Raw genomic sequence first — 27,565 nt, 5'->3', positions numbered from 1 at the left:
TCTTTTTCACACCGAGCGTGTTAAATAATGCCCTATCTCGTCTCCCTGGCTATTTTACTGTGATTAGGTTATTTCATTTGTTTTCACTTTATATTTTGACGTAAATTTGGTGCTTGGAAGTTAATGTTCGGGTTATTTTTGAAGGTAAATTGATGTACTGTATGCTGATTTTTTTTTTTTCTGTCATCTGTGTACTTCTTGTGTTGTGTTGTTTGTTGTGAATATATTTTATTTTTACTTTTGAATTATGGTGAATGTGTAATATTCGTTGTCTCCCATAACATGAATATCACTATGCAGTGTTGCCACGTCCGCTACTGTTTCCGCGACTAATTGGGCTATTTCATGGAAGTTGGCTGGAAAAAGAAATGTTGGTCGAGAGTTGACGGCAATAGTTTTATGCGTCCTTCTTTCTTTTCTAAGCAAAACTATTTTTCCGGGGGATTTACTTTTCTAAATATCGTGGTATTTATCTCCTTACCTGATACATGGAGTGCAGTAAGAAAGCAAGCCAGTTCTGCTTGAAACACCTTTGAGACTGTTGCCCTCTTTCCACCATCTTGAGGCTCTGATGATGTAGGCCCTCATTGATACCTCTGCTGACCTACCTTTCCGATGACCTCTTTGTTCTATACCAATACCGTCACTCACTAACAACTGTTTCGTAATGCTCGCACCTATGACCAGCGACCACACAATGAACTCTTACCCAACCACTGATCTCAGGCCGTTACTCATGTGGAAGGATTTTGGAGGTGACTTTCAAGGGGACAGGGTAATGATCGAAGACTATCAATGTTATCTTTACCAATTATGATGAAGGGTTTGATATGAATAGAGGTACACGATATAATTACTCCGCTCTTACTGACAAAACTGAATATTGAAAGAAAAAGGATTCAGTACATCTACAGATCATCTTTTGTGTTCTTATGTTCATACACGTGTCATCTCAAGCATGATAATAATACCACAACAGCCCTATAATCAGAAGTCAGTTTGGGCGGGATGGACGAGCCTTTTGGGTAGGGGTTGGCGGGAACAGTGCGTAATCTGGCAACCCTGCACCCATGACTCACCCATCATGTGCAGCCTCCTCGCTGTGGTTCACTAATCACTGTGACCTCATGCATAACGTAGTGTGGAGATACAAATATGTCCGCTTGACCGTTATGCTGTCTGATTGATATCGATTGTTTGGCTTTACTAAGAAATTTTGATCACTTATTGTATTCATGTATTGAATAGGTAATATAACCGTGAACCACAAATAAAATTGGTCTACTAGGTACAGTAACTTCTTCAATCCTTATCACTTTCTCAGTATAGTTTTTATCATCTTTATCCCATCTTGGCCTACTTTTTTTTTTTTTTTTCTCACGTGAAGTACCTACCTGACTGATGAAGCCTCCTTGTGATACATCGCCACTGATAATTTTAAAGGGGAATTTAATTTTCTTTCTTGTATATATTATCTTTTGACATTTTTTTCATTTCTATCTGATTTATTTATTATTTACTGTTATTGTTTCTTTATCAGGACAAACGTGCATATATTCAGTGCACTTCTACATGGAACACTTGGCAGATCATTAAACATTATTATGTAAGCACACTTTGAAGTGCTAATGTTATATTACACTTTATTTCTCAGTCCCAACCAAGGTTTTGTATGGTGTTCATTTGCCTGTTTTCTCAAACACAAACATTATGCAAGCACTCACACTACACAGGTGCCCTTTTCAACTTGATGCATTATTTCCAGTAGAATACCTACATAGTACTTGAAAGGACAAATTAGTGCCTGCTCTCACCATTGTCAATAATGCCACCTATTTACACTGTACATGGTCTCTGTGATCACAAGTAACATTTTAATACTTAACTCTTGATCAAATGTCAAAGATGAAAATGCTTTACATGCATTTTGTTCACACCAGTTACCTCAACATTCGTTTCACTTTATTGCCTTCATACCTTAGCAAAAGAAATGTGTATGTAGGCTACAGTGCATACCATACACACTCACATGAAGGGATCCACAACAGAATTCTAGAAACAAATGCACATCTTGTACTCAAAATGTTATGATCTATAATCTTTTTCTCAATCTTAATATAAAGATACTAAATGAAACTATATCAACACTTTATTTGTGTAATTCATATGTATTGTTCATGTCGCACATTCATATTTGGTGTCACGTACTGTTCTGCTCTGAAAAGTTCCTATATCAGCAGGTATGAACATAATTCAATGATAATTCATCAAAAACACATGCATAACCAGAGACACTTCAGATTTACCTACTGTTTTCTAGATATATGTTAGATATATGTAGGGTGCTATCACAACCAACAATCATCTATGTATAATCACCTATAAACTCTTACAACCAAGGAGGTTTAAGAGGGATGCCAGCTTAGCATTTCGATGAATAATAAAATCATCTTGAGTGAGTGTATCAGTGGGAGATATATGAAGGAAAGCCAAAGAGGAACAAGAGGACTGGGGGATGCATAAACTGTATGGTGCCATTGACATCTATGAACATTTCCATCACAGTTGAGTTTCTTTAACAAGTTTCTGAACAGCAGAGCATCAATAATATTGAAAGGGTAATATGCACCATGAATAATGTGGCAGACGTACAAACAACATAGCTTAGAAAACAATGTAACAATGTTTGCTTATACCTGGAAAGATATGCATTTTTTATGTCAAAAATAAAAACCTTATTCACAGACATTTGGTATGTATAAGGAAGACAACAAACTCACAGACCCATCCCACAGACCCAAGAAGAGTATCACCTCAGTGGCTAAGATGTGAATAACAATTATCTACACATTTCCTTTAATATTTCCTTCATCACTAGCCACATAACTAATCAGCTACAGAGATCACATCATTGGATTATTCAACATTCACAGTGATTAACATTTACAAAAGTATATAATGATAAAATGTTATTACAGTGAAACAACTTCCTAAAATATTACTTCTCTTTAGAAACATTAGGTAGAATGAAGAAGCTTGTACATTAAACAGGTCCCATTGTGATGAAATGCTTCCAACTTGACATCAGCTACAAGATGACACAAGCTTTTGACTGTGGGTATGGGAAAGACAATATGAGGATATAATTTAGCAATTTCACAAGACATTCATGGAATTGGAAATGATTATCGCTTTTCATGATAACATTTGAATGTAAATCACACATGTAACTAAAAAATAAAATGAGTTTTATTGATATTATGTAAATTAGAGGCATTTTGGTACATATGTTTTCTTTCTCATTGAGAAACAAATCTTTGTTATTCACAACAATGTTTTCCTATAAACCACAGAGTAAAGACATGAGGTGTATCACATCAGACGACAGTTCCTAGTTCTTAAATCAGCAAAGCTGATGGTGTCTTCTACTAACATCTTTCTACACACTGCTATATTTCTCTCCACAGTGTCATTAACAACTTAAGTTGAGTCAATACTTTTAGTTCTCAATGAAAAGAACTCTGAATAACAGATGAAGTTGAGTGTCTGTTGTCTTGACTTTTCTTTCTATTAGCCAGTAAATCAATTGTGTGCTTACAAAATCTCACTCCTCCATTCAAGCTTTCATCCTACACACACAGGTGCGCGCGTATATACTTGCTAGTTTTGTAGTGGTGCTCCGCTTTTCACGCATATTATTATATGAAAAAAGGCTCTCACTGACTTCTCAGTGAGCACAGTAGTGTATGAATGCCCTGTGATGAAAAAAAACAGGAACATTTATGGAAAGTGTTGCCACTAGATAGAAAATAAGTGAAAAGGAGTGGAAGACTCCAAGATGGCGGAGAAATATGCCATTTCAGCATTATTACCTTCGTCCTGTTATAAGTCTAGCTCTGATTCTGGAGACCAAGCAAAATTCATTAAATGTTGTCTGTGTAGCCGGTGGGCTCATACAAAATGTGTGAATCTGGCAGGGATTAAATCTGAAAATATCTGCAACGTGAGGTATCTGTGCGATGTTTGCTTCATTGAGGTGTTGGCTCTGAAGAAATTCATCAATGATGTTGAGGAATTTAAGTCTGATTTGAAGAGCATTACTGCTAAAGCTGACAAGATGATGGAAATAGTTGATAATAAGATGGCAAGAATGGAGGAGATAAGTATCAAGGTCGATGAGGCAACAGAAGGCTTGGCGGGAGTTGCTGAGTCGCTGAATTCTGCTGATTCGAAAATTCCACACCTTGGCAGGATGTGAAGAGGAAGAGGAGGATGAAAAGAACCTGCTTGTTGTAGGGGTAACTCAGGATTCTGAAGCAAATCTGAAGAATGAAGTTTCTCATGCTTTGGATGGAATGCAAATTAATGATACAAAGTTTGCTAATGATGGCAAAAAAATAGTGATGAATTTTGCCGATGAGAGTCTGAGAAATGAGGCAGCCCAGAAACTGGAGAATGTTGAAAAGTTGACAACTAAATCTGTTCAGAAAATTAAACCCAAGATAATGCTATGTAATGTCCATAAGGAAGAGACTAAGGAGGGTATCATTGATACAATCATTGCAAGAAATGACTACCTTCAAGCAGTTCCTGATATCAAGTCAAAGATTGAGAATATTTTTTTGCAAACCAGCAGCAGGGGGCACAGTTCATTACATCATGAAATGTGATCCAATGATAAGACAGTTGTTGCATCAGCATCAGGACAGGATTAAGCTTGAGTGGGGAGTTTACCAGGTTCGTGACAGGTATCATGCACTTATCTGTTACCATTGTCCAAGGTATGGTCATACTGAGGCAAACTGCAATGCCAAGAAAAATGGTGAGCATCCCGTTTGCTTTAAATGTGCAGGCAACCACAAGTCCAAGGATTGCACATCTACAGAGAAGAAATGCATAAACTGTGTGAGGTTTAAGAAACAGAATACTGACCACTCGGCGAATAATAGTTGTTGTGTTGTGTTGGAAAGTGAGATTGACAGGATCAGAAATATTACAGATCATGGCTACTAATGCTGTGAGCTCTATGTTGAAATGTGGTTTATCAAATGTCCAGTCAGTTGGAAACAAGACAATAGAAATCAGAACTTTAATTAATGATGAGAATCTGGATATTCTTGCTTTGACTGAAACATGGCTGAGTGAATATGATACTGCAAAAATTAAAGAAATGACCCCTGACACTCATAAATTTGTGCACATACCAAGGAATACGATGCAGACCCATACAGACTACATGAGTCAAGAAATAACTTTGACATGGGATGTCGAGTATTTGCAAGATGCGCACCAAGGATTTACAATAAACTGCCGAGTGATATTAAAGGTTGTGCGAGGATCGATATCTTCAAAAAGAAATTGAAGACATATTTGTTCAAAGAAGTTTATGATTTTAACAGCATGGAAATCAAAGACAATTATAGATGCTAGTTGCTTTTGAGGGCTCTGCTGAGCGCTGCCTCGTAGTGGAGCGGAGCCTTGAACAAACACCCCAAGTAACAAAGTAACAAAGTAACAAAATGAAGTTTCTCTCACCACCATTATGTTCATTAGGCTTTGCAGCTGCAAGATGAGTGAGGTGCTATCCATGAACACTTATCTATGTGATTTCAAATGCTCATACTTTTCAAGTTTCTAGTTTGTGACCTTGTCAACTACATTCTCAATATGGGCAACATCATTGTGACATAAGAATGAAATTTATTTGAATCACTAACCTGCTTCTGATTTGTGGACACTTGTGACTTTGGGGAAGCACAAGTATTCCCACTGGAGACAAAGGCTTCCTTTAATGGCCCCTCACCAAGAAAACCATCAACTGATCCTGTGGAAAATACATGATCACTGTAACATAAATAGTGCAGCTAATGCTAAATATAAGACCAATATTATAGAAAAAGATTTATATGTTTGGGAGGAAATCTTTAATCTCTTCAGGTACTCCACAATTGCATCTGCTAGTTATAGGGGACCTGAGGAGGATTATGCTGATTTTTGTTGGAATATAAATATAAATATATATATATATATATATATATATATATATATATATATATATATATATATATATATATATATATATATATATATATATATATATATATATATATGGCTCCTTTGTTAGAGACCTGTCTTGATATGCAGAGTGCATAACAGATAGTGTCTAGCATGAAGGAGTATATTCCTCACCATCACTTCCTCTCAACCTAAATCTTCCATACCTTGCTTTAACACAGCTTGCTCTAATGCTACACATGATAGAGAGGTTAAGTGCAAACATGGTTATGGATGTGCATGTGCACACACACAGATAATACCATAAGAAACTGCACATTGTAAAAACTCAATTGTATGTTTCTTCTCAATAACTCACTTGTGTTGTCTGCAACTTGTTTTTCACCTCCATTCACAAGTTCCTCCGGTGGTGCTGATGAGGGCTTCTTTTTCCGTAAACTGCTAAAGAAGCGAGCCAGACGACCAGCTGAAGAAAAATATAATGGTGAAATTGTTTAGCTCTAAAATCTTATTACATAGATAAATTATCTTCTAACAAAAGAAAATTTCCATCAATTCAGTGAAACAAAAGTAATCTAACGCAAAAATTCATTACGCTTTTTTTCTGGTGATGGTGATTTCTCCGTGGATTTTTGTTCTTCTTGTATGACTGGCTCCTCTTCACTCTCACTCTCCGACAGCAACCTTACAATAGATTTTGCCCCATTGCATTCCACTTGCAAAGTTGTCTCATTATCCTGTAAAACATCACAAATTAATAAGATTTTTAAAATTAATCTTTCCCAAACAGAACCTCTAATATGCAATAAACATAATAAAGATATTTTACCCACTGAATTTCTGAAAAAAAAAAAAATAATAAATAAATAAATAAAAAATAAGTTGCTCAATTTTAAGCTAAGTGTGCTCATCCTCAAAGAAGTCAATTAAGTTAAAAATCCACTTATACTATTTTCATTAAGCTTATGAAGATGGCTTGTAAAAAGAAACCACACAGATCTGAACAAAACTTACAATAACATCAGTTGTGTCAGGCAAATCATTCTCTATTGAATGGTGTCCCACATCCTCAGCATCTGGGACTGTAGGCAGGACAGTGTGCTTGAGGGGAGGCAATCCTACAGACTTTAAAGGTGGAAGGCCACCCTGAAATGACACAGACAATCAGCTATAATAATCCTGCAAATGTCCAGTTTCAAACAAACATTCACTCAACTCTCATATTCAATTTATTCAGATCCTATAATTTAGCTGTTATCTCCTACTGAAATCTTGCCCAGTGTCTAGCCTATGTCTTTCAGTACATTTGTTCTACACAAGTGGATCATGACTCTCTTTCTCTAAACCCGTGGATTCCCTTCTAAACAACACAACTCACACACATGCAAACAAACCAGACAACTGCAATATTCCTGAACTTAATGAAAACCAGTCCATTTGTTTGTAACACAACACAGCTTTCTTCTTTCAAAGAATACTTGATTGATTCCATTTAGTCCTTTATTTCCTATTTCATTAATTACTCTACAACTTTGTAGGCTCTCCTATCATAAATACAACAAGAGATTCTTATGAAACAGTATCAAATTAATACAGAGCAAGATGTGAGGTAAATATTTACAGACCGGTAACAAGATTAAAATTTTGATGATGAAGCCAAAAAAAATTGTCATTTGCTAAGCAGTTTATCAACAAGATAGTTGATACAACACAGTACTTGTGTTACCGAATACATTGCAACATACATATGCTGTTCTCACAGCTGCTTACAAGTTAAACCAGACAATTAAGTATTTATGACAAAAGTATTCTCATTATATGATTACAAAATAATATCCAAGAAATTTCTAGTAAGTATAATTATGAAACATAAAACAAACAAAGCAAGCTCACATCTAAGAGTCGTCTTCTGTTTCGAGCAGTGTTGGATGACTGGTTCTCTTCCTTCAAACCTTCCTCAGTACCTTGTGCTTCATGGCGCCGACATCCCAGCACCATTGTGTGGCAGCCTCCACACCCCACCTGAATCATAACATTCAAGAATTGTTTACACTCTCATTAGGTGGTACAGACTGCAGTGTGCTTGTTCAGTGTAAAAACAGTAGGACTTTAAAGTTAATAATTTTATGTTCTGCAGCATTCATTCATAACGGTTATCTAATTTCACTTCTAGCAACCCAATATTTAGATTAAACAGCAATGGGAGTCACAGAAGCAGTGCACTTCTGAGTCAGCCACTACATGCCCAGCTTCAATGTTGGAGCCATCAATTGCATGGTTAAATTGAAGTTACATACTGTACATACATATATATGATTTACTATTCATTTAAGAAATTAGTGACTGATAATTTCTTGATAATAGCTATTTTCCTGTGAGTTTCATGTCACAATGTTACTAAACTTACCAGGACCACTCTGATGTGACGCAGCCGCCGCACGAGGCCAGGTGTGAAATGTGAGGCAAAGTTTTCTTCACCCTGACACAGCTTGCCATGACGGCCACATCCCCAAGTCAGCAGGAACCCATCAGCTGAAAGGTCACATGATAAACTTAAAACAATCATTTATTATAATAAAGCAATAGCTATAATGTCTCTTCTTCCATTTTTATGTCAGTATATTCTATAGGCAGTGTAGGATTACATTTGTCACAGGCATGTTTAATGCATCTGAACAAAAGTCTCCCTAACTACCTATATAAGCAGTGGCTCTAGTTTCTTTGTCACTTCTAACTATTGCCACTACACTTGTAATTGCGCTGCCTGCCACACCAATAATGTAGTATCCTAAATCAGAAAATTCTAGAATACAGAAGAATCTATGATAGTAAGAAGAATGGAAATGGGCTGTTGACTTATTCAAGGCAGCTCCTGGACTTGCCATAAATCCCGATCTGTTTTTCTTTATCGTTCCTACTGCTCTCAATGTTCTACATTCAAAGTCTGTAACCAAACTGTAACCTTATTGCATTTGTTATCCATAGTACATTGCAAAAACATATTTGAAATACATTCTTTGCACACACACTTCCAGTTAACACAATATCACCATTCTCATGTACAATTAAGACCTTTATTTTACATCCATTTACAACAATCATGTCCTTAATTCCCTGTTTTTACCCAATCTAATATGCTACATAATACAGGAAGGGTGTTTGATTTCTGCCCCTATAATAAATGAGGTTTTATTCCTAAGATAATATTACCTGTGATTGCTGAAGAGTGGTTTGCTCCAGCTGCTATTGCCACCACTAGCTTCCCATCAGTCTCCATGATAGGTTTTGGCAGCCAGCACTCCTGTCTCCCTCCATTCTGCCCAAGTTCTCCACTGCTTCCCAACCCACATGAGTATATGACACCATTCTCTGTATGAGTCAACAGGTTATTTTAATTATTTGGTAATTCCATATTCATGTGTTGAAAATAAAAGTTTCTAACAAGTCATCCCTCTAAACCTTCATTTATTCATTCATTTATATATATTTTTTTTATTTCCTTAGATGTGTAGTTCCAATATTTTGCAATGTAGGGGTGAAAAAAGAATGTAATATTTCATAATATACATAATCCATGCAATGCAATGATACAAGATGGATGATTCTACAACTGAGGGATAAGAGTATAAGCCTTATTGTTTTTGCTGACATGATTCTATCATCTATTTACTTATTTATCTATTTCCTCTTCTTTCCAGTGTGCACACTCCTTAACATGACAACAATTCTCTATTATATGAGAAAGATTTACTATATATTATATAAGCTGTGCAGAAGGCAACATAAGACTTTCAATTTCATCTAATTAAAACAAAGTTAAAGATATTCTGGCAACAAAAAATAAATAAATATATATATAAGGGCACAGGACATCAAACACTAACCATATAATATATGAATATTTCTAAAAAGTATGAAATATAAAAATAAAAAAAAAATAAAAAATCTAGTGTCAGAACACTAGATTTTTTGGATATTTTCTACCATGGTATGTTAAAAGGTCCATGTTAAGAATGGCCAATTTTGAAATAGCGGAAGTGTATGAAAATCTTACCTGTTCTTGAAATGCTATCATGTGATCATACTTCTATTAGAAGCATTCCTGACAATCATGCACACTAAAGCATAGATTTCCCAAACACACATGCTGAAGTAACCTACCTCCCTTTCCTGGGAAGCTGTGGCGGTGCTCAACAAACTGTGCAAGTGGAAGAGACACACATCTTATCCTTGGATTCAGAAATACTTTAGTGACATCAATGAACACAACTACCGTTGATAAGGAAAGCAGTGAGGTGAAGAGACATAAACTAACTTGAATCATCAGAAAGTAAATACATTTGGAAAATCCTTATCAAATACTAGTGTGATTTCCACATAATATGAACTCCAAAATATTCCTTTAAAAACTGTGTAATGGCATAATGGATTAATTTATTCAAATATCATAATCTACACATCAAAACCAATGAAATCTTGAGAAAGCAAGCAATGAGAGCAAAATTTAAACAGCACAATGCTATTACTGATGTGCTGGGCCTAAGTGACTAGCATCTAAGCACATGAAATCCAGTTGTCAAAATCAGTTATCTTATCAGCTGCATCATAGTACTTGACAGCTAATAAAACAATTTTACATTCAAAGCTTCCAAGAGAAATCTGAAGATTCTTTCAACTACAAAGTAACCATATAATTCACTAGAGTTAGCAGCTCACATCTAACACAGCTAACTACAATCAAATTATCAGTTCAGCACTAAAGCACATGTACTGATTATCATAATAAACTGACAACTGAATAACTGAGGAAGACAGATGAATATAAGATTTTTGACAAAATAGATTTAACATAGCAGATGAATATAACTTATAACCTCTTGGTACTGCAAAACACTTTATTATTTTTTTTGTAATCTATAAACACAGGCTCTCATTTATTAATCAAATCATTAATTTTGAAGATAATAATAATCTTGAACTTTCTCTTCATTAACCTATGCAAACATTTTCAAAAGTAAAAAAAAATTCAAAAACTTCAACAGCTATGGTTACTATCAAGAAATACAAGAATAAGCTTATGACTAGTGCAGAGTGCAACTCCCTCCGTGCAAAACTAGTAAGAAAATATCATCCTGATATGAATTGATTTTTAAAAGTGTATATATATATATATATATATATATATATATATATATATATATATATATATATATATATATATATATATATATATATATATACACACACACACACACACACACACACACACACACACACATATATATATATATATATATATATATATATATATATATATATATATATATATATATATATATATATATATATATATATATATATATATACATATATATATACAGGTAACTCTCCATTTACATGTGTTTGATGTAAATTTTTGTTATAACTTGACCGAAAAAATATTATAATTAATTTAATTTGCGCAATCGGTTTGCTTATACGGGATTTGGCCCAACCGCATTTTCAAACTGAGTGCCAGACACAATTTCAAACTACGCGCCTGAGAGTTCCACAGCTGGCCGATAGGTGGGAACTACGCTCTTCTCGTGCCTTATTTGCAGTCTGCCAGCACTGAGTACAGACGGAATCTCTTCAATCTGCCTATAATTCACCAAGATGGCCCCAAAACGTCCTTCATCTTCTTCTGCATGTGGGGTTATTTTGGTAAGTGAATTTTTGATAAAGTGGTAAAGCTCAGAGGAAGATGGTGATTGACTGTGGTGTGAGTGGTGAAGGCAGCGATGCAGTGAGTGTTGTGTTTACGTATTCTTTGTTTTGTTGTTTTCTCTTACTATTTTTGCTTTCTCTTATTATTTCTTGCTTTTCCCTTTACTTTAAATACACTTCTATTATTTAAAATGGTAAATAATAAAAACATGTTAATTTAGCCAAATAAATAGAGTATTTTGTACGAATTTTTTGGACTACATCCTGCATCCCCCCTATTGTCTATTGTTTCTTATGAGAATTACATGTTTGTTTTATGCAAATTTTGATATACATGATGCCTCTTGGAATGCATCTATCACGTAAATTGAGTTACCTGTATATGGAATAAAAGTGTTACAAGATGTAAGACAAACCCAAATCATCTCTACCTGGTCAAGGCTTTGTCTTATGTGTTGACTTTTATTTTGTTTTTTTTTATTTTTATTGACAAAACTCACATATACCAAAATAACCTCTATCTCATACACAATTGAAATTTCAAAAAGCTGCATTATATTTTCAACAAAACAGATTTTGGTGTTACACAGAAAAAATGTGATATATATTGCTATACAAAAAGCTTTGCAAGACCTGATCACTAAGCCAGTCATTCAATGTTTTTATACACAATAAAGAACCAATTCAATGAGTAAAGGACTCACCAGTCAGGAGGAGTGTGTGGGCACTTCCTGCAGCTACCTGCACCACTTTCTCTGGCAAAATCATCTCTTGTGGGTGGCGATGGAATGCCAGTAGACTGTCAGTAAGGCCCAACTTCCCATGATCACTCTCCCCCCAAGTATAGACCTGTCCAGAAACTGTTTGCAGAGAGAGGAGAAAAAGTTTACTAATCTTGATGTCTAATGATAAAAATTAAGTGATACTATATTGCAAATCTAAGGCACTAACATTCAAGTTGATAGCAAGGCTAACAGCAAAGGAGTCCATTAATTTGGTCAGCAATAGTCAAGTAAGTAAACCCAGTAGTTTGTCTTTTTGGTGAGCCCAATGTTTCCCAATGATTCTTTATATTCCCCATCCTTCATGTTGTTGATGACACATGGAATGAAAGAATTTCCTCCTGTAGGAAAGATCATGTGCCCTTAATTTCAATAACCTCAGTTCCATAACATTGTGAATGCTTGTACCAGTATTGATGAGTGGCAGAAGGCCTCAGGCAGATATTCTTATAAAGCTCAGTCATCTTACAAGTCAAGATATAAATGAGTTATCTAAAAATCTGCAAATTTTGAGAACGATTCAAAATCTTGAATTTGTGATGTGCATATCCTTTATCATGTTTTTTTTTCTTGAACTATGACATTTTAATAATAAACTTTTATATGTGGTTTGTGGCTTTTTAACTATGATTTTTTTTAACTATCTTCTTTCTTTTTTACAATACTTGACTTGTTCCACCATGGAGCAACCAATTGTGCAGCATTTCTGATAATCTGACACAAATATGGTCATCTACTATTCAAATTAGAGAGCTTTTACTGTACTGTTGGAAGACATACGGGATGCTTTGCAGTAAAAAATGTAATCCCATAGACATAGCAATAAAATATACCTGAGGTGGCAACATTGTGGTAATATCCACATGCCACATTCACCACCGGCTCTGGCAGTGTGACCAATGCAGGAGTTAATTGCTCTCCAACATCCATACCCAGCTGGCCTTCGTTGTTGTTGCCCCAGACGTACAACTCGCCATTCTCTGTTGCAGATGAGTCAAAGGGTCACCTCTTAAAAACAAATTTGTATGGAGCTTTAACATACTGAGTCATTTGGTCCAAGTAATAAAGACAGATATAGTATTCAAAGTTCCTACCAGTGAGCACAATGGAGTGAGCACAGCCTGCTGCCACACCTGCAGCTGGTGCTTCCAGCTTCAGTATCTGTACTGGTGAAAGATGGTCTACATGGTCCCCAGTACCCAGCTGACCATCGCCATTATGGCCCCATGCATACACACCACCACTAACTGTAAGCAACATGAATAAAACAAGTTTGGGATTAGTACATACAAGACTTGTGATTATTAGAGTGCACTAATTATTTTAATCACTCACTGAGCTGTTACCAATAGAAAACACAAAACTGAGGCAACACTACTCACAGCAGGCTGCAATTGTGTGTGACCGCCCACAGCCAATGTGCACTACTTTCTCAGGCTTGATAGCTGTAAAAAATTAAACATCAAACAAATAGCTCAACACTTTTATTTTACAAAATGAAGATTTCCATACAGTAATAAAGTAATTTTCATTAAGGAATTAACTGTATATGAACAATAATAAACTTAATAAATTATCAAATATATATTTCCTTTTTACTTACATTTTACACAGGATGGTTTGAGGACAGGCTTTGTGGTTCCAAGGCCAAGCTGTCCCATATCATTATTACCAATAGTAAAAACTCTGCCTGATTCTGAAAACATTAAATTGATTAAACAATAATGCAGGAACTTTGCACAAACAAGACACAAAGGGAGAATATGGTTAAATAATGTTTTTTCTTTTTTTTTTTCCAGCTGAAAATCATCCAAAAGTTGCCATTAATTCTGTCTTTAACTTGATGCAAAAAGGAATAGACACCAGTGTGAGTCTCTAGAGGTGCATGAAACTTTGAAAATCTTGCCTGCACCATTAAATTTCCAGGATCAAACCTGCTGAAATAAGCTTATATGCATCATAGGTCCAAGAAGAGAAGACCTCCACAGTACCTGTCAACACTGCTGTGTGCTCATCCCCACAGGCTATTTCCACTATTATGTCATTCTTGATCCAAAATTTTGAAGGAGCATTGTCTGCAAACCTGCTCCTCCCAAATGTGAACACAGCACCTGTATCTGAAGGAGCAATACAAACATATTGAAATGCACAGCTAACTTTAAGGTGACAAAATACTCCACAAAGTTAATCAATCTTTACTGAAAATTAAGTAGTGATCATCTAAGTCACAATGGTTCTCAAACTCTTCAAATTTACAGAACCTTTTTCACACTTCCTGGTGTTTGGCAGAACCCCACTATGACCCCCTCCTCCAATCTTGGCATTAGTTAGTGAAACCTCTTCTCTCTCTCTCTCTACTAAAATGCAAATTATTTCACCCCTTTCATACTTATGTTTATCCAATCCTGTTCATATTGATAAATTAAGGTAAGCTTTTGTCAAAACACGTATATGTGTTTGCCATGGAAACCTCGACAGGAACATAGTTTGAGAACCACTATTATCTATTTTTATGGTTGTTGTGTCCTGACGTTTTATTTCACACGTCCTTACTAACACGTTAGTGATGCAAATATACTAAAGCATGGAGCAAAAATATACACGTTGCTTTATGTTTAGAAGACACTGTCACCCGTTCTGTGCTCCAGACAAGTTGGTTGGTGTGCCCTGGCGAGGCATTTAACACGTCCAGACTCTCCGATTTGTGTCATTCCTGCATCAGCCACACACTCTTCCACCTCACCACTCACCCCAAGCCAGGTGTCGTGAACCAAGATGAAGATGCTTACCTGGAATGTCAAAATCGTCGTCCACAGCCATTTTCAGTCCAAACGATGCGGGCCAGCTAGTAAAGGTCACCGCCCCCTATGCCGCTGGTTGTCGCTCCCTCCTCGCGCTGATGATGATGGCCACCATTCTAACAGCTCCTGTAGTATGCCTGTACACAATCTTTTTCTCCCATTTTTTTCTTAATCTATCTATTTGCTTTTACCGATACATAACAAGATATCGTAAGAAAACGGATTAGCTTGCTTCCCTTTTTTCCTTCTCTTTATGTTTTTATTTATTTATTTTTTAATTACCTTTTATCAGAGCAGTGGCAGTAAGCATAGCTGGAATATTGTGTGGCGAATACAAGATTTTGAATTAATATTGTAATTCTGCCTGGTCTGTATTTTTTTTTTTCTCAGTTCGCAAGTGGTTGGAGCTTACATGTACACCTTACCTTAACTACCATAGAATATAATCAGTATATTAGTCCGTGAAAAAAAAGACGCCTATGGTGTGGAATTGTCAATGATAAAAAAAAAAAAATCTTATAGCAACAAATGAAAATACCTGTCTCGACCCAGGGAAACTAATTATGTATAGAGTAGGTAGTAACAACACGCACAGCGGGTAACTGCTCCTATACTTCACTGTTAGGTACCTGCTGCAAGATTTTTTGGATGGTGCAGCACGTATGATTCACATTATGGCATTGTATTTCTTTGACAGAGTTGAAAGATTTTGTGATAAATGTAACTCAGGTGCAATTGGTGATGAATACCATGTGTTATTAGAATGCTGTAATCAGGAAATATCACAAGCACGGAATGAATATTTGCCAAGCTATTTTATTATGTTAATGCAAACCAAAAACAAAGCACTAACATTATTGAACGTAATATTCAAAATCTTTAGATAGACTAACGATATATACAAGTCAGGTATTGAATAATATTATCTTGTAAGAGATAAAGGAGCTGTGCTCCATACTTTTGTTAAAAAAGTCTGAGCAAATAAATTTTAAGTTTCAGTTTCAGTTCACACACACACACACACACACACACACACACACACACACACACACACACACACACACACACACACACACACACACACACACACACACTTCACATCTTATCTTTAACTAAAGCAGCTTTTATGATGTTAGGCGTTCTGAACCATCTCTCAGTATTTTTCATACCCTCTTGCTATGTATATACTAGGTACAGGGGCTTTCACTGTCTACGTATAAAGTTGTACTTCACATGTAATGAGTCGGAGAGTGTTTCCATTCACAGCGCTCTTTTAGACATGAGTGATTAAAAACCTTTAGTCTTATCAATTTATCTTTTCTAAGTTACTGTCTTCATCCTCTCCCTTATTGCTGCAATGACGTGTATCTTTTGCTATCTTCTACAGTTTTACTTATTCATTTTTTTTCCATGCTAATATAATTCCATGGAGTATAGAGGAAGGAAGTAAGGCATCTTGAAGCAACATTAATCAGGAATTTTTCTATATTGTATGAACAACAACTGCTTTTATAATGATACGAGACACGTTTACTAAAAACAACAATGATATGAGACACGTTTACTAAAAAAAAAAAAAAAAAAAAACAATAAAATTCCGCTGGAAAACAATTAAAAATCAATGTAAATACTAAATATTGTGTAGCCACTTAGTTACAAACAGTAAAAAGTTACACTATCAATATTCTAATGTTTTATGATAGATATTACTAAACTCTACGTGGATATGAGCGCTACCAGGAAGAACAGTTACTGTAATACTACAATGCATGCACAGAATGTCTTGAGAACACACGCCAGTTTACATCGCTTTGGGAGACATCGGGAAGGAACAAGACCTGGGTACGGCTCTCATCAGCACAGTGCCGGAGGGGTTCAGCGTAACCGTGGGAATCTTGAAGTCCAGAGGCAGTGGCGTATCATCGTATGCCACGAGTCTAAAGGCGGAGAAGGTGAATAAATCAGTAATGCAGGAAGACAGGAAAAAGTCCTCTGGCTTAATGAAAAGAAGAGGGAGTGCAAGGAAAGAATATATAAATAAGAAAGGAGAAAACCAAATAATAGTAATGAGCTCCTTTTTTTGGCTGATTCCATTAGCGGTCGTCACAGAGGATCATTTTGGTTCTTCTGTACCTTCCTCTGTCACACTCACTATTTGTATGTCTCATTTCACTCCATCTATAATATGACCGAGTGTAACAGCGTGGCAATGTGTAAGTGTAAATAATGAGTAGTGGTCATGGTGAGAATGGAAGAACTTTGTTAGACAACATTTTAGTCTTCACACACACACACACACACACACACACACACACACACACACACACACACACACACACACATATATATATATATATATATATATATATATATATATATATATATATATATATATATATATATATATATATATATATATATATATATATATATATATATATATATATATATATATATATATATATATATATATATATATATATATATATATATATATATATATATATATATATATATATATATATATATATATATATATATAGAGAGAGAGAGAGAGAGAGAGAGAGAGAGAGAGAGGTAACTCGATTTACGCGTGTTTGATTTACACGTTTTTGTTATGGTGATAGTGAATTACTAATGAAATACCACGGTATTTCATTAGTAATTCACTATCACTCAGTGCCACGGAATCGAGGTTATCCTCATGGCATGAGCGTATATGAATACTAAGATATGATATCCATTATAGCAGGCAATAGAGGAGTGGAAACATAAATATCGTGATGAAAGACAACACGCAAGCTAAAAGGGTCAAAAGAAGAAGAAGCGGCCGAATCGCCGCAAGTCTCCGCCTTGTCTGTGAGCGATCTCATCTCTGCTTTATATTTTTGGTATTCCATGTAAGATTTCACTTTATGCATTACAAAACAATCCTTTCTTGGATGCAAGGTTTATAAAAAGCTAATAGAAATATTGTTTTGTGAACTTAAATGCATATATAAGACCGTAACACCACCTGGAGAGGTGTTACCAGTAACCTGAGAGCAACCTCATAGCAACCTCGTTACCGTCCCTTCAAGCGTTTATAGATGCCAATTCGCTGCAGTAGGTTGCTCTGACGTTGTTAAAAAAATCTTGGATCCAGCTCCCGCTCTTCTCGTGCCTCATGTGCAGTATGCCAACACTGAGTACAGACGGAATCTCTTCAATCTGCCTATAATTCACCAAGATGTGAAGGTTATTCTTGATAAGTGGATTTTTGATAAAGTGGTAAAGCTCAGAGGAAGATCATGACTGACTGTGGTGTGAGTGGTGAAGGCAGTGACGCAGTGAGTGTTGTGTTTACGTATTCTTTGTTTTGTTGTTTTTGCTTATTATTTTTTGCTTTCTCTTATTATTTATTGCTTTTCCCTTTACTTTAAATACATTTCTATTATTTAGAATGGTAAACAATAAAAACATGTTAATTTAGCCAAATAAATAGAGTATTTTGTACGAATTTTTTTGGACCACATCCCGCATCCCCCCTATTATCTATTATTTCTTATGAGAATGACATGTTTTTTACGCGAATGTTGATATACACGATGCCTCTAAGAACGCATCTATCGCGTAAATCGAGAGTTACCTGTGTGTGTATATATATATATATATATATATATATATATATATATATATATATATATATATATATATATATATATATATATATGTATGTGTGTGTGTGTGTGTGTGTGTGTGTGTGTGTGTGTGTATATATATATATATATATATATATATATATATATATATATATATATATATATATATATATATATATATATATATATATGTATATATATATATATATATATATATATATATATATATATATATATATATATATATATATATATATATATATATATATTCATGTTTGAGAGATAAACAATGCACTTTAGTACCCAAAAATTCATAGTACCTACTTATTGACGATATGCGAGAAATGTTCTACTCTCTTACTTGTATCTCCTGATGACCCTTGCCACAGCTAGTTTGGCCTCGAGTTGCCCAAATCTAATTCCAGGGCAGTTCCTGGGTCCAGCGCCAAAGGGAATGTAAGCCATCGGGTGTCGGGTGCACGTGGCCCGAGCCTCTGGAGAAAACCTATCAAGAAATAGTCCATGTGGATTAAGAACATATGTATCTTTCTTTATAAGGCCTTAGTTCACTCATAAGGACTGCATGGTTTTAAAACTCACAAAGATGCCATCAGTCAAGATTTCATAGTAATTTCTGTAGTGATGATGTGATTTTCTTAACTATCAGTAAAACGATTTAGATTCCTTAGAAATACATATTATTTTTACTAGAGCTTTCCAAAAATGTGTATATATAAGACTCCAAAATGTTTGAATGTTTGAGACTAACATGAAGGTGCACGTTAACGAACAGATTTTCAAATCCTTTGCAAATTACACAACATGAATTGTTATCACTATTGCGATACATTGATAATGATTATTACACTAGGAATAATATTTATTATGTTAAACTTTTTAAATATCATACCATTCAGTGTGCATATTTACTATTTAAGTCTGGGTGAAATTAGCTTACTGGAAAATGTCTCATTTTATCACTAACCTAATCAAATTTGAATATACAATAATAAAAGGACCTTGATATGAAAAACAATGCCTTGTACGTCAACCACACCTACCTCTCCGGGTCAAATGTTTCCGCTCTGGGCCACTGCTCAGGATCGCGGTGAATGTGCCACAGCGGGATCTGAATGCTCATGCCCTTCGGAATGAACAAGTCGCCCAGCTGGTGCAGCCGCCACATGGTTCATACAAATAAATAAATAAGTAAATGAATATATAGATAAATAAGAAGTAGCTTTTGCAAGTTTAGTGGCTGTCATTTCTTAAACAACATTGCTTTCCACATAATCATTCTTTGTGTGTGTGTGTGTGTGTGTGTGTGTGTGTGTGTGTGTGTGTGTGTGTGTGTGTGTGTGTGTGTGTGTGTGAATGATATGAGTACTATAAGTTAGCTTTGTGAGAAGCTTGCAATTTTTCCCCTGCTGCAGTGCTAACATTTATATACTTTGAAGGCTAAATTATAAAATTATTCAAGTATATTACACATACAGTATTTCTACTTACAAATGAATATACATGAGGAAATCTAAAAGATTTCTCTACCTGGATATCTTTGGAAGCTTCTCTGCTTACGAAGTTCACTGCGGGCGGGTAGATTCTCAAAGTTTCGCAGAACACTTGATCCAGATATTTGAGGCTGTGCACCTGTTCATAGGTCAGCTCCTCTGGGCTGTCCTGCAACAGACACCACAACACAGTTTCCTTCAACTCCTCTTCTCCTTCCAACAGTTTCCCATTCAATTACATCTAACACTTATTCAATCATTCTGTGTAAATAATAACTCACCTGCAATACATCACACAATTCTTGATAGACTCTCTCTTGCACCTCTGGATGAACAGCCAGCAAGTAACTCATGTAGGTCACTGTGTTGGCTGTGGTCTCAAAACCTCCTAGCAAGAAGACCCAGGCATTTGCAATTATTTCTTCGTCCGTCAATTTTTTAGACTCCCTCTTTATGCCAGATTTAGAGTTGTATTCTGCTACACAGTCTTTGTCACTGGGTTGTGTATTCTCTGCCTCATCCAGCATTAGTTGCAACACGTCCATGTGTTTGATGGACGAGTCACGGCGACGGTTGGTGATCACAGTCCTCAGATGGTTGACAATCATCATTGTCATGCGACCTGAATATGCTAGACGATTACTGACAAAGCTCAAAAATTTTGCAAAAACTTTGAAGTAAAGTGCCAGAAGAATGGCTGTATTTACAGCATTTCTAAGAAACTGTCGCACTGCCAAAAAGAAGTCGTCGCCATCTTGGTCCCGCTGGCAATGTGTTTTTAGAGCTAGGGCACACTCACAGATCACATCTAACGTCATTCCCTGGTAGGTGGCATGCCACTCAATGGGCTCTCCTCGTTTGACTTTCTTTGAAACAATTGACAACAGTTCGTTAATCTTTTCATTTATGACGCCGCCCATATAGTACTTCATTTTCACCACGGAAAAGGTCGGAGCCAGCACAGAGCGCACATCCTTCCATCGCTGATCCCGTAGCCCCACCAGGCTGTCCACGACGGGTTGAGCGTCGATCACTAAAGTAGGTCGGTTAGCGAAAGTTGGAAATTCACGTACAAGGATTTCCCTAACGAGATCTAAATCAGCTACCACCAAATTCGGCTGCCACCCAACATAGTAGCCGAACACCTTGCCGTACTGCTTCATCCACTGGCCTACAACTTTGGTGGCCAGCGCTCCTCGGCCCCGTAGAGTGTGATTGCTGCCGTATATGAGGTGAGGCGGGACGTAAGAGATTCCCAAGCGGGCGAATAAGGAGTGTTGGTGACGGCGGTGGTGGATCCAGTAAACAACGTAAGCCAGCACTGTCGATACCAGCAAAGTCCATGTGACCCAAGCAGCCGCCTCCGTCACGCCCATCTCACTGAAGCAGATCGGTAAAAGTGTGTGGTTTTAATGAACAACTTCGCTTGAAATCAGAAATGATAAAGGGAAATTAAGACACTAATTCAAACTAGAACTATTGTGAGACAATCCAGTTTAAATTATCAAGATCGAAATAGCAACTTACATGACGTTTAGTAAATAAACGGTATTGAAATACCAGATATCTTTTCTTCTTAGTTTGAACTTTCCTGCTTAAGAAAAATGTAAAACCAATTACGGAACAGCCTTCGGTGTTTTCCCACTGACGAGTAGTAGCAAACTATCATACTGGGTGACAGTATATAGGCCCACTTGTGACTTATCTACCAACACACACATACACACACACACACACACACACACACACACACACACACACACACACACACACACACACACACACACACACACACATTTGGGTAACCTAGGTTCATTGAGATCATAAAGAATTACATTCTCCTGCCTATGTATATATTCATATCAAGCAAGATGAAAAATTACAATGCATGACAGGATCGAAAATATTTACCTGAGTATTGAGAATTTGAACTTACTAAGCGCCACATCTTGTACCTGCATGGGAACTATGATTTGACCTTGAAAGATAACTGCGGGTGTCCTCCCTCGTCTATACAAGATAACATATCATTACCTTTATAACATCATCATTAGCCAAGCAGGTCACGGCAGTAGTAGCTTTCCGCGCTATTTAGTTGCTACCGTGACACCTACGAACTGAAATTAAACATTTTATCTATCATTATTAATTTCATGTTCAAGAGAGAACAATGCAGCTCTAGGTAGAAAACAAACAAACCACGATCAGCTTTCCCAAGGTTATCAGAATATGGGCTGCATCGCTGTGGCTGGTATGGCTTGCCACTCTCGCACCTCCAGCGCCTCGCCACTCTGTCCCATTTACGGTGATTGGTAGCACTGCTGCATTGATACAATATCTGATGGTAACATCAGATTACCATCACTGATTAATGCACGTGTGTGTGTGTGTGTGTGTGTGTGTGTGTGTGTGTGTGTGTAATGATAAAAAAGAAATAATAATAATGGTAATAATAACAGTGAGTGTGTCCCACTCATGAAATCCTGTCTTTATCATGTACTGTCGTTACAGTTGTATGGGTCAGCCCACAAAATCGTATAATGGCGACAAGCTTTTCATGTTCCTCATGGCGTTTTATGATTTCCACTTTATCTTCTAGTGGTATTACCTTGAGCTTTGTTCTAACACTTGACCTGGGACTTTTCCTCAGAGATATGAGCAAATTGTATTCTAGATTACAATTGAAATATAACTGAAAGAAAGTCAACACTCAACAGCAAACGCAGATGTGAACAATTGTCTGAACTCTGAAATTTTAACTCAGTGTGAGTGTGGAAAAGGACACGTATAGGATGTAGTACTTATATTTACGTGTGCCGCCTGTCTCTAGGAATTTAAAATATGAACATCTGTACGTATTCTACTAAACTAATTTCATAATATATGTGTATCCCTTTATTGTTATTGTAATATTTTGACTTTTGATATTCCTAATATTTTCATTAATTAAGTGGTGATGTAAACTCAAGTGAAATTACCTAAAGCGTGTTTTATTTTTCATACGTTAGTTAAAGAAAACTGACGTATCTTCGAAAATTACGTAGCTCGGAACTTAAGCTTAACAATTACTGTTTGTTTGTTTGTTTGTGTGTGTGTGTGTGTGTGAGAGAGAGAGAGAGAGAGAGAGAGAGAGAGAGAGAGAGAGAGAGAGAGAGAGAGAGAGAGAGAGAGAGAGAGAGAGAGAGAGAGAGAGAGAGAGAGAGAGAGAGAGAGAGAGAGAGAGAGAGAGAGAGAGAGAGAGAGAGAGAGAGAGAGAGAGAGAGAGAGAGAGAGAGAGAGAGAGAGAGAGAGAGAGAGAGAGAGAGAGAGAGAGAGAGAGAGAGAGAGAGAGAGAGAGAGAGAGAGAGAGAGAGAGAGAGAGAGAGAGAGAGAGAGAGAGAGAGAGAGAGAGAGAGAGAGAGAGAGAGAGAATAATTATTTATTCAATGACATAATACATTAGAATAATAATAGTTATCAAAATGTGTACCGTTTCTTTTCATGCCTACAATCAACAAGTATGCAAGCGCGCGAGCGAGTGCACACAAGCAAGCACGCACGCGCGCGAGGCACACACACACACACACACACACACACCGTAATGGGGAAGACTGGCTGGGTGACCAGCAGATGACCGAGGTGAATTACACACACACACACACACACACACACACACACACACACACACCTATTTCCTTCTCCCTACCCTCTTCCTTCCTGGCGGAGGTGATATAGTGATATAGTGATCGTTAGATTAAAAATTCACATTTCATATCATACATACTTCATTTCATTATTTCAAACAAATGTCAGCTTTGATCTAAGAAAAGAAAACATACGTATTTCCATCTTCTCAATTATATTACACTGTTTTTTATTTAGGAAAGTGGACCAGCCAAAGGAAAAAAAAAAAAAAAACAAGGGCCACTTAAGAGCTGGCTCTCTACAGAGAGGAAAAGCATCAGCCAAAATTAGGCAGGAAATGCCTCGATACCTCCCTTTTAAAAGAAGTCAAGTCGTAGGAAGTCGGAAATACAGATGCAGGAAGGGAGTTCCAGAGTTTACCAGTGAAAGGTATGAATGATTGAGAGTACTGATTAACTTTTGCGTTAGAGAGTTGGACAGAATAGGGATGAGAGGAAGAAGAAAGCGTTGTGTAGCAAGGCCGCAGGAGGTGGGGAGTCATGCAGTTAGCAAGATCAGTAGAATAGTTAGCATGAAAATAGCGATAAAAGATAGAAAGAGATGCAACATTTCAGCGGTGAGAAAGAGGTTGAAGACAGGTAGTCAGAGAAGGGGAGTTGATTAGACAAAAAGCTTTTCATTCCACCCTATCTGTTTCCCATCACTGTCAAGGCATCTTTGATTGGATAATCATTTACAATATTGTATGAATCATTAGTGGTTGGTACGTTTAACTACAAATCTACAGACATTAAATCAATGCTGGGGCAATCAGCCAGCTGTGCCATATAAAATCCGTGTTATTGAGTCAACAGGCAGCTCACCTAGCTGTTAATGTCTCCTTCGTGTTGAACATCCTGGGGAAGGTAAACTGTGAAAACCTAGATATCACAGTGGCTCTCAGTCCTCCAGTAAAGAATATCACCCACCACAGGATCAAAGGCATACAAGACAGATGTGAGTACCAAGCCACACAACAATTAACACTAAAAACTATTATGTGCGTCTTAATTTCGAGGATAATATCAACTTTTGATCAGTCTTTAAGATAATACATCTAGTCATCCTGTTTGGCCTGCTCACGGTTCCAGCTGTACGTACTATAAGATAACTAAAAAAAAAACAAATATTTCTGTTGTAGGCAAAAATATCACTCACCACTTTACCTAATAAGCCAACATATAGATAACAAATGCCAAAACTTTCTGTCTGTTCTTATAGTCTTTTTATGACTCGAACACTTGAAGCAGGCTTTAGGACGACTGACGACTGCTTTTAATTATGTTTAGACTTTAAAGGGACTGCTCTCTCTCTCTCTCTCTCTCTCTCTCTCTCTCTCTCTTGTTACGTTCACCGTTACGGGCGGGCCGTAACACTCTCTCTCTCTCTCTCTCTCTCTCTCTCTCTCTCTCTCTCTCTCTCTCTCTCTCTCTCTCTCTCTCTCTCTCTCTCTCTCTCTCTCTCTCGTACTTTTGGTACCCTTTCCCGTTGCTCTTCCTACATTACAAAATTTATACAAAATATCTAATTCTATTTATATCCAGTTTCAACATTTTTATTCACTGAGGCATCTAAACAATCTACAAAATTCACTGCCATCCAGTCACTGTAGCATACCGCATAGAACACTCACATGTTTTGTGTGGAATGCCATAAGTCACTTTCATCATTAACTATACTGTACATGAAAGGCAAAAAAAAAAAAAAAAAAAAAAAAAAAATTCTGGGCTCACAGAAACATTATGACAACAGTGAAATCAGAGGAGAATGGTAACCCATGTCTCATCTCACTGTTGATCGGTACTGCATCTGGGCACAGCTCTGAGAAACACTTTCTTGGCTGGGTTGATGGCCACTGTTGGGATTATGAAAGTGAGAGGCTGGGGCGTGTCCTCACAAACGTCCAATCTGAAGACATTGAGAGCAAACTAAAGTTAGTACCTGAGCAAAAGTCCTAAAAGCTTCCCCCATAATGCAAAAGCTTAACGTGACTGACAGCAGTTGATAATGTAATTGACTAAGGATTAGAAATAACATATAGTAGTATAATTGTATTCCAATAAAAATATCCATCCTTCATATACAAGATGTCAACAAGACAAGCGCGCGCGCGCGCGTGCGTGTGTGTGTGTGTGTGTGTGTGTGTGTGTGTGTGTGTGTGTGTGTGTGTGTGTGTGTGATTAAAACACAAGGACACAAGCTTCCTACCATATGCAACATACCTAAATGTTTTCACAATCCTGGCCAGAGTCAGTTTGGCTTCCAGCTGGGCAAATCTCATGCCGGGGCAGTTCCTGGGACCAGCACCAAAGGGAAGATAGCACATGGGATGCTGCATCTTCATGGCCTTGTTGTCCACTGAGAACCTGGCATGACAACTTATTTTGATACATTCCTGCCACCAAAGAAATATAACAAAGCAGCTTAATCATAAGACTCTGTACTACACGTAATTATTGTACTGCATGATTTTTTTGTAATGTTTGCTTGAGGATAAGAAAAGCAAATAATAGTGGATAGGTCAATGGAGCATCTCATTTATGGTCTCAGTCAATCTATAGCTTTCTCCAAACCATTCTTATTTTGAGAAAGACTACATATGACTTCAGCAGCACAAGCCAGATGAAGTGTACTTCATCACTTACTGGATATTCTTTATCTATCTATTTACAGGCCAACAATACCACACAGAGTGACCCAGATAAAGCTCCACACAATCACACGCATTATTCACACTCTTAGCGCTGCTGGCCGCTGGTACAAAGGGACAATAACGGACAAGGTATTGAATATTAACACCAACAAATTAAATGTATGATGACAGTGGTAAAGGAGAAACAGTTATTCTGGTCATTATGCATTCATGTGTACAATATGAAAACTAACAATACAAAAAGCAATAGAAAAATGACAGAGAAAAGTAGTGTTATTTGAAATTACTAAAAAGATTCGTTTATATCCTATTTCTTACAGATGGGAACTGTATTTTCTTGTTAACAACATCTCTTTCTAGCAGCCATGTCCCTCAGCACTCCTGCTGGTCTTACTTACCTCTCTGGGTCGAAGGTGTGCGGTTCTGGCCAGTATTCGGGGTCATGGTGTATCTGCCAGATGGGAATCAGAATGGAGAGATCCTTCGGTATTAAATAATCTCCCAGCTGCAAGAAAAGAAAACGTAGAGGAAACTGGACAAAAAATCGTGGAAATATGATGTGGATTAAACATTAACACTATTAAAAGGCTCAACTTGAACTTGCAATCACGAAATCTTTGGTTATTCATATTTTGATATGGAAGGGATCGATATCCTTGTGTCGCCATGTATAAATCAGCCTTATCAGTATCACATTTATTCCATTCTTTTGGCTAATTCTCTCGGCCCTGTTCGAGTACTGGCATCTCAGTGGACCTTTTTTTTTTTTTGTTTAATAATTTTTGTTGCTCTT

General features: G+C 36.7%; 2 protein-coding genes across 5 annotated transcripts in view; both read right to left on the bottom strand.

The window, feature by feature from the left end:
• Positions 1 to 2,136: 2,136 nt before the first annotated feature.
• Positions 2,137 to 15,563, bottom strand: LOC123498797 (X-linked retinitis pigmentosa GTPase regulator-like). Of its 4 annotated transcripts, none has more exons than XM_045246223.1 (15): positions 15,293 to 15,561; positions 14,495 to 14,620; positions 14,107 to 14,199; positions 13,886 to 13,948; positions 13,598 to 13,750; positions 13,337 to 13,483; positions 12,426 to 12,581; positions 9,226 to 9,384; positions 8,423 to 8,547; positions 7,909 to 8,037; positions 7,030 to 7,161; positions 6,611 to 6,752; positions 6,374 to 6,481; positions 5,718 to 5,824; positions 2,137 to 3,112 (listed from the first exon to the last, which is right to left on the bottom strand). In XM_045246223.1, exons 1-15 carry the CDS (start codon positions 15,321 to 15,323, stop codon positions 3,089 to 3,091), a joined length of 1,695 nt encoding a protein of 564 aa, XP_045102158.1. In that variant the 5' UTR covers positions 15,324 to 15,561; the 3' UTR covers positions 2,137 to 3,088. The 4 variants fall into 4 exon arrangements, with proteins under 4 accessions (XP_045102158.1, XP_045102157.1, XP_045102156.1 ...); XM_045246222.1 differs by lacking the exon at positions 2,137 to 3,112 and adding an exon at positions 4,831 to 4,879 and having other exon boundaries at positions 15,293 to 15,562; XM_045246221.1 differs by lacking the exon at positions 2,137 to 3,112 and having other exon boundaries at positions 5,436 to 5,824.
• A 572-nt stretch (positions 15,564 to 16,135) lies between these two features.
• LOC123498795 overlaps positions 16,136 to 27,565 on the bottom strand; it is a 17,951-nt gene continuing 6,521 nt past the window's right edge. Inside the window, exons 4-11 of the mRNA XM_045246219.1 lie at positions 27,171 to 27,277; positions 26,342 to 26,485; positions 25,911 to 26,027; positions 20,738 to 21,836; positions 20,494 to 20,625; positions 20,007 to 20,113; positions 19,307 to 19,450; positions 16,136 to 17,241 (exon numbers count right to left, since the gene is read on the bottom strand). Coding sequence (XP_045102154.1) covers positions 17,106 to 17,241; positions 19,307 to 19,450; positions 20,007 to 20,113; positions 20,494 to 20,625; positions 20,738 to 21,836; positions 25,911 to 26,027; positions 26,342 to 26,485; positions 27,171 to 27,277 — 1,986 coding nt within the window. The 3' untranslated portion in view covers positions 16,136 to 17,105. The remainder of the gene's footprint in view (positions 17,242 to 19,306; positions 19,451 to 20,006; positions 20,114 to 20,493; positions 20,626 to 20,737; positions 21,837 to 25,910; positions 26,028 to 26,341; positions 26,486 to 27,170; positions 27,278 to 27,565) is intronic.

Source organism: Portunus trituberculatus, chromosome 48 (assembly GCF_017591435.1).
Source record: "Portunus trituberculatus isolate SZX2019 chromosome 48, ASM1759143v1, whole genome shotgun sequence".
NCBI lineage: Eukaryota > Metazoa > Arthropoda > Malacostraca > Decapoda > Portunidae > Portunus > Portunus trituberculatus.
The sequence above is the reverse complement of the archived record's forward strand: the minus strand, read 5'-3'. Positions and strand labels throughout refer to the sequence as shown.

Bases quoted from the DNA above. Each gene is read 5' to 3' on its own strand.
- LOC123498797 (XM_045246221.1), bottom strand. From the start codon at position 15,323: ATGGCTGTGGACGACGATTTTGACATTCCAG. The intron at 13,484-13,597 runs GTAGGAACTTTG...CATCTGCAACAG, and splicing joins TCACTCCATTGTGCTCACTG to AGAATGGCGAGTTGTACGTC. The intron at 7,162-7,908 runs GTGAGCTTGCTT...GTGTCATTTCAG, and splicing joins ACAGAAGACGACTCTTAGAT to GGTGGCCTTCCACCTTTAAA.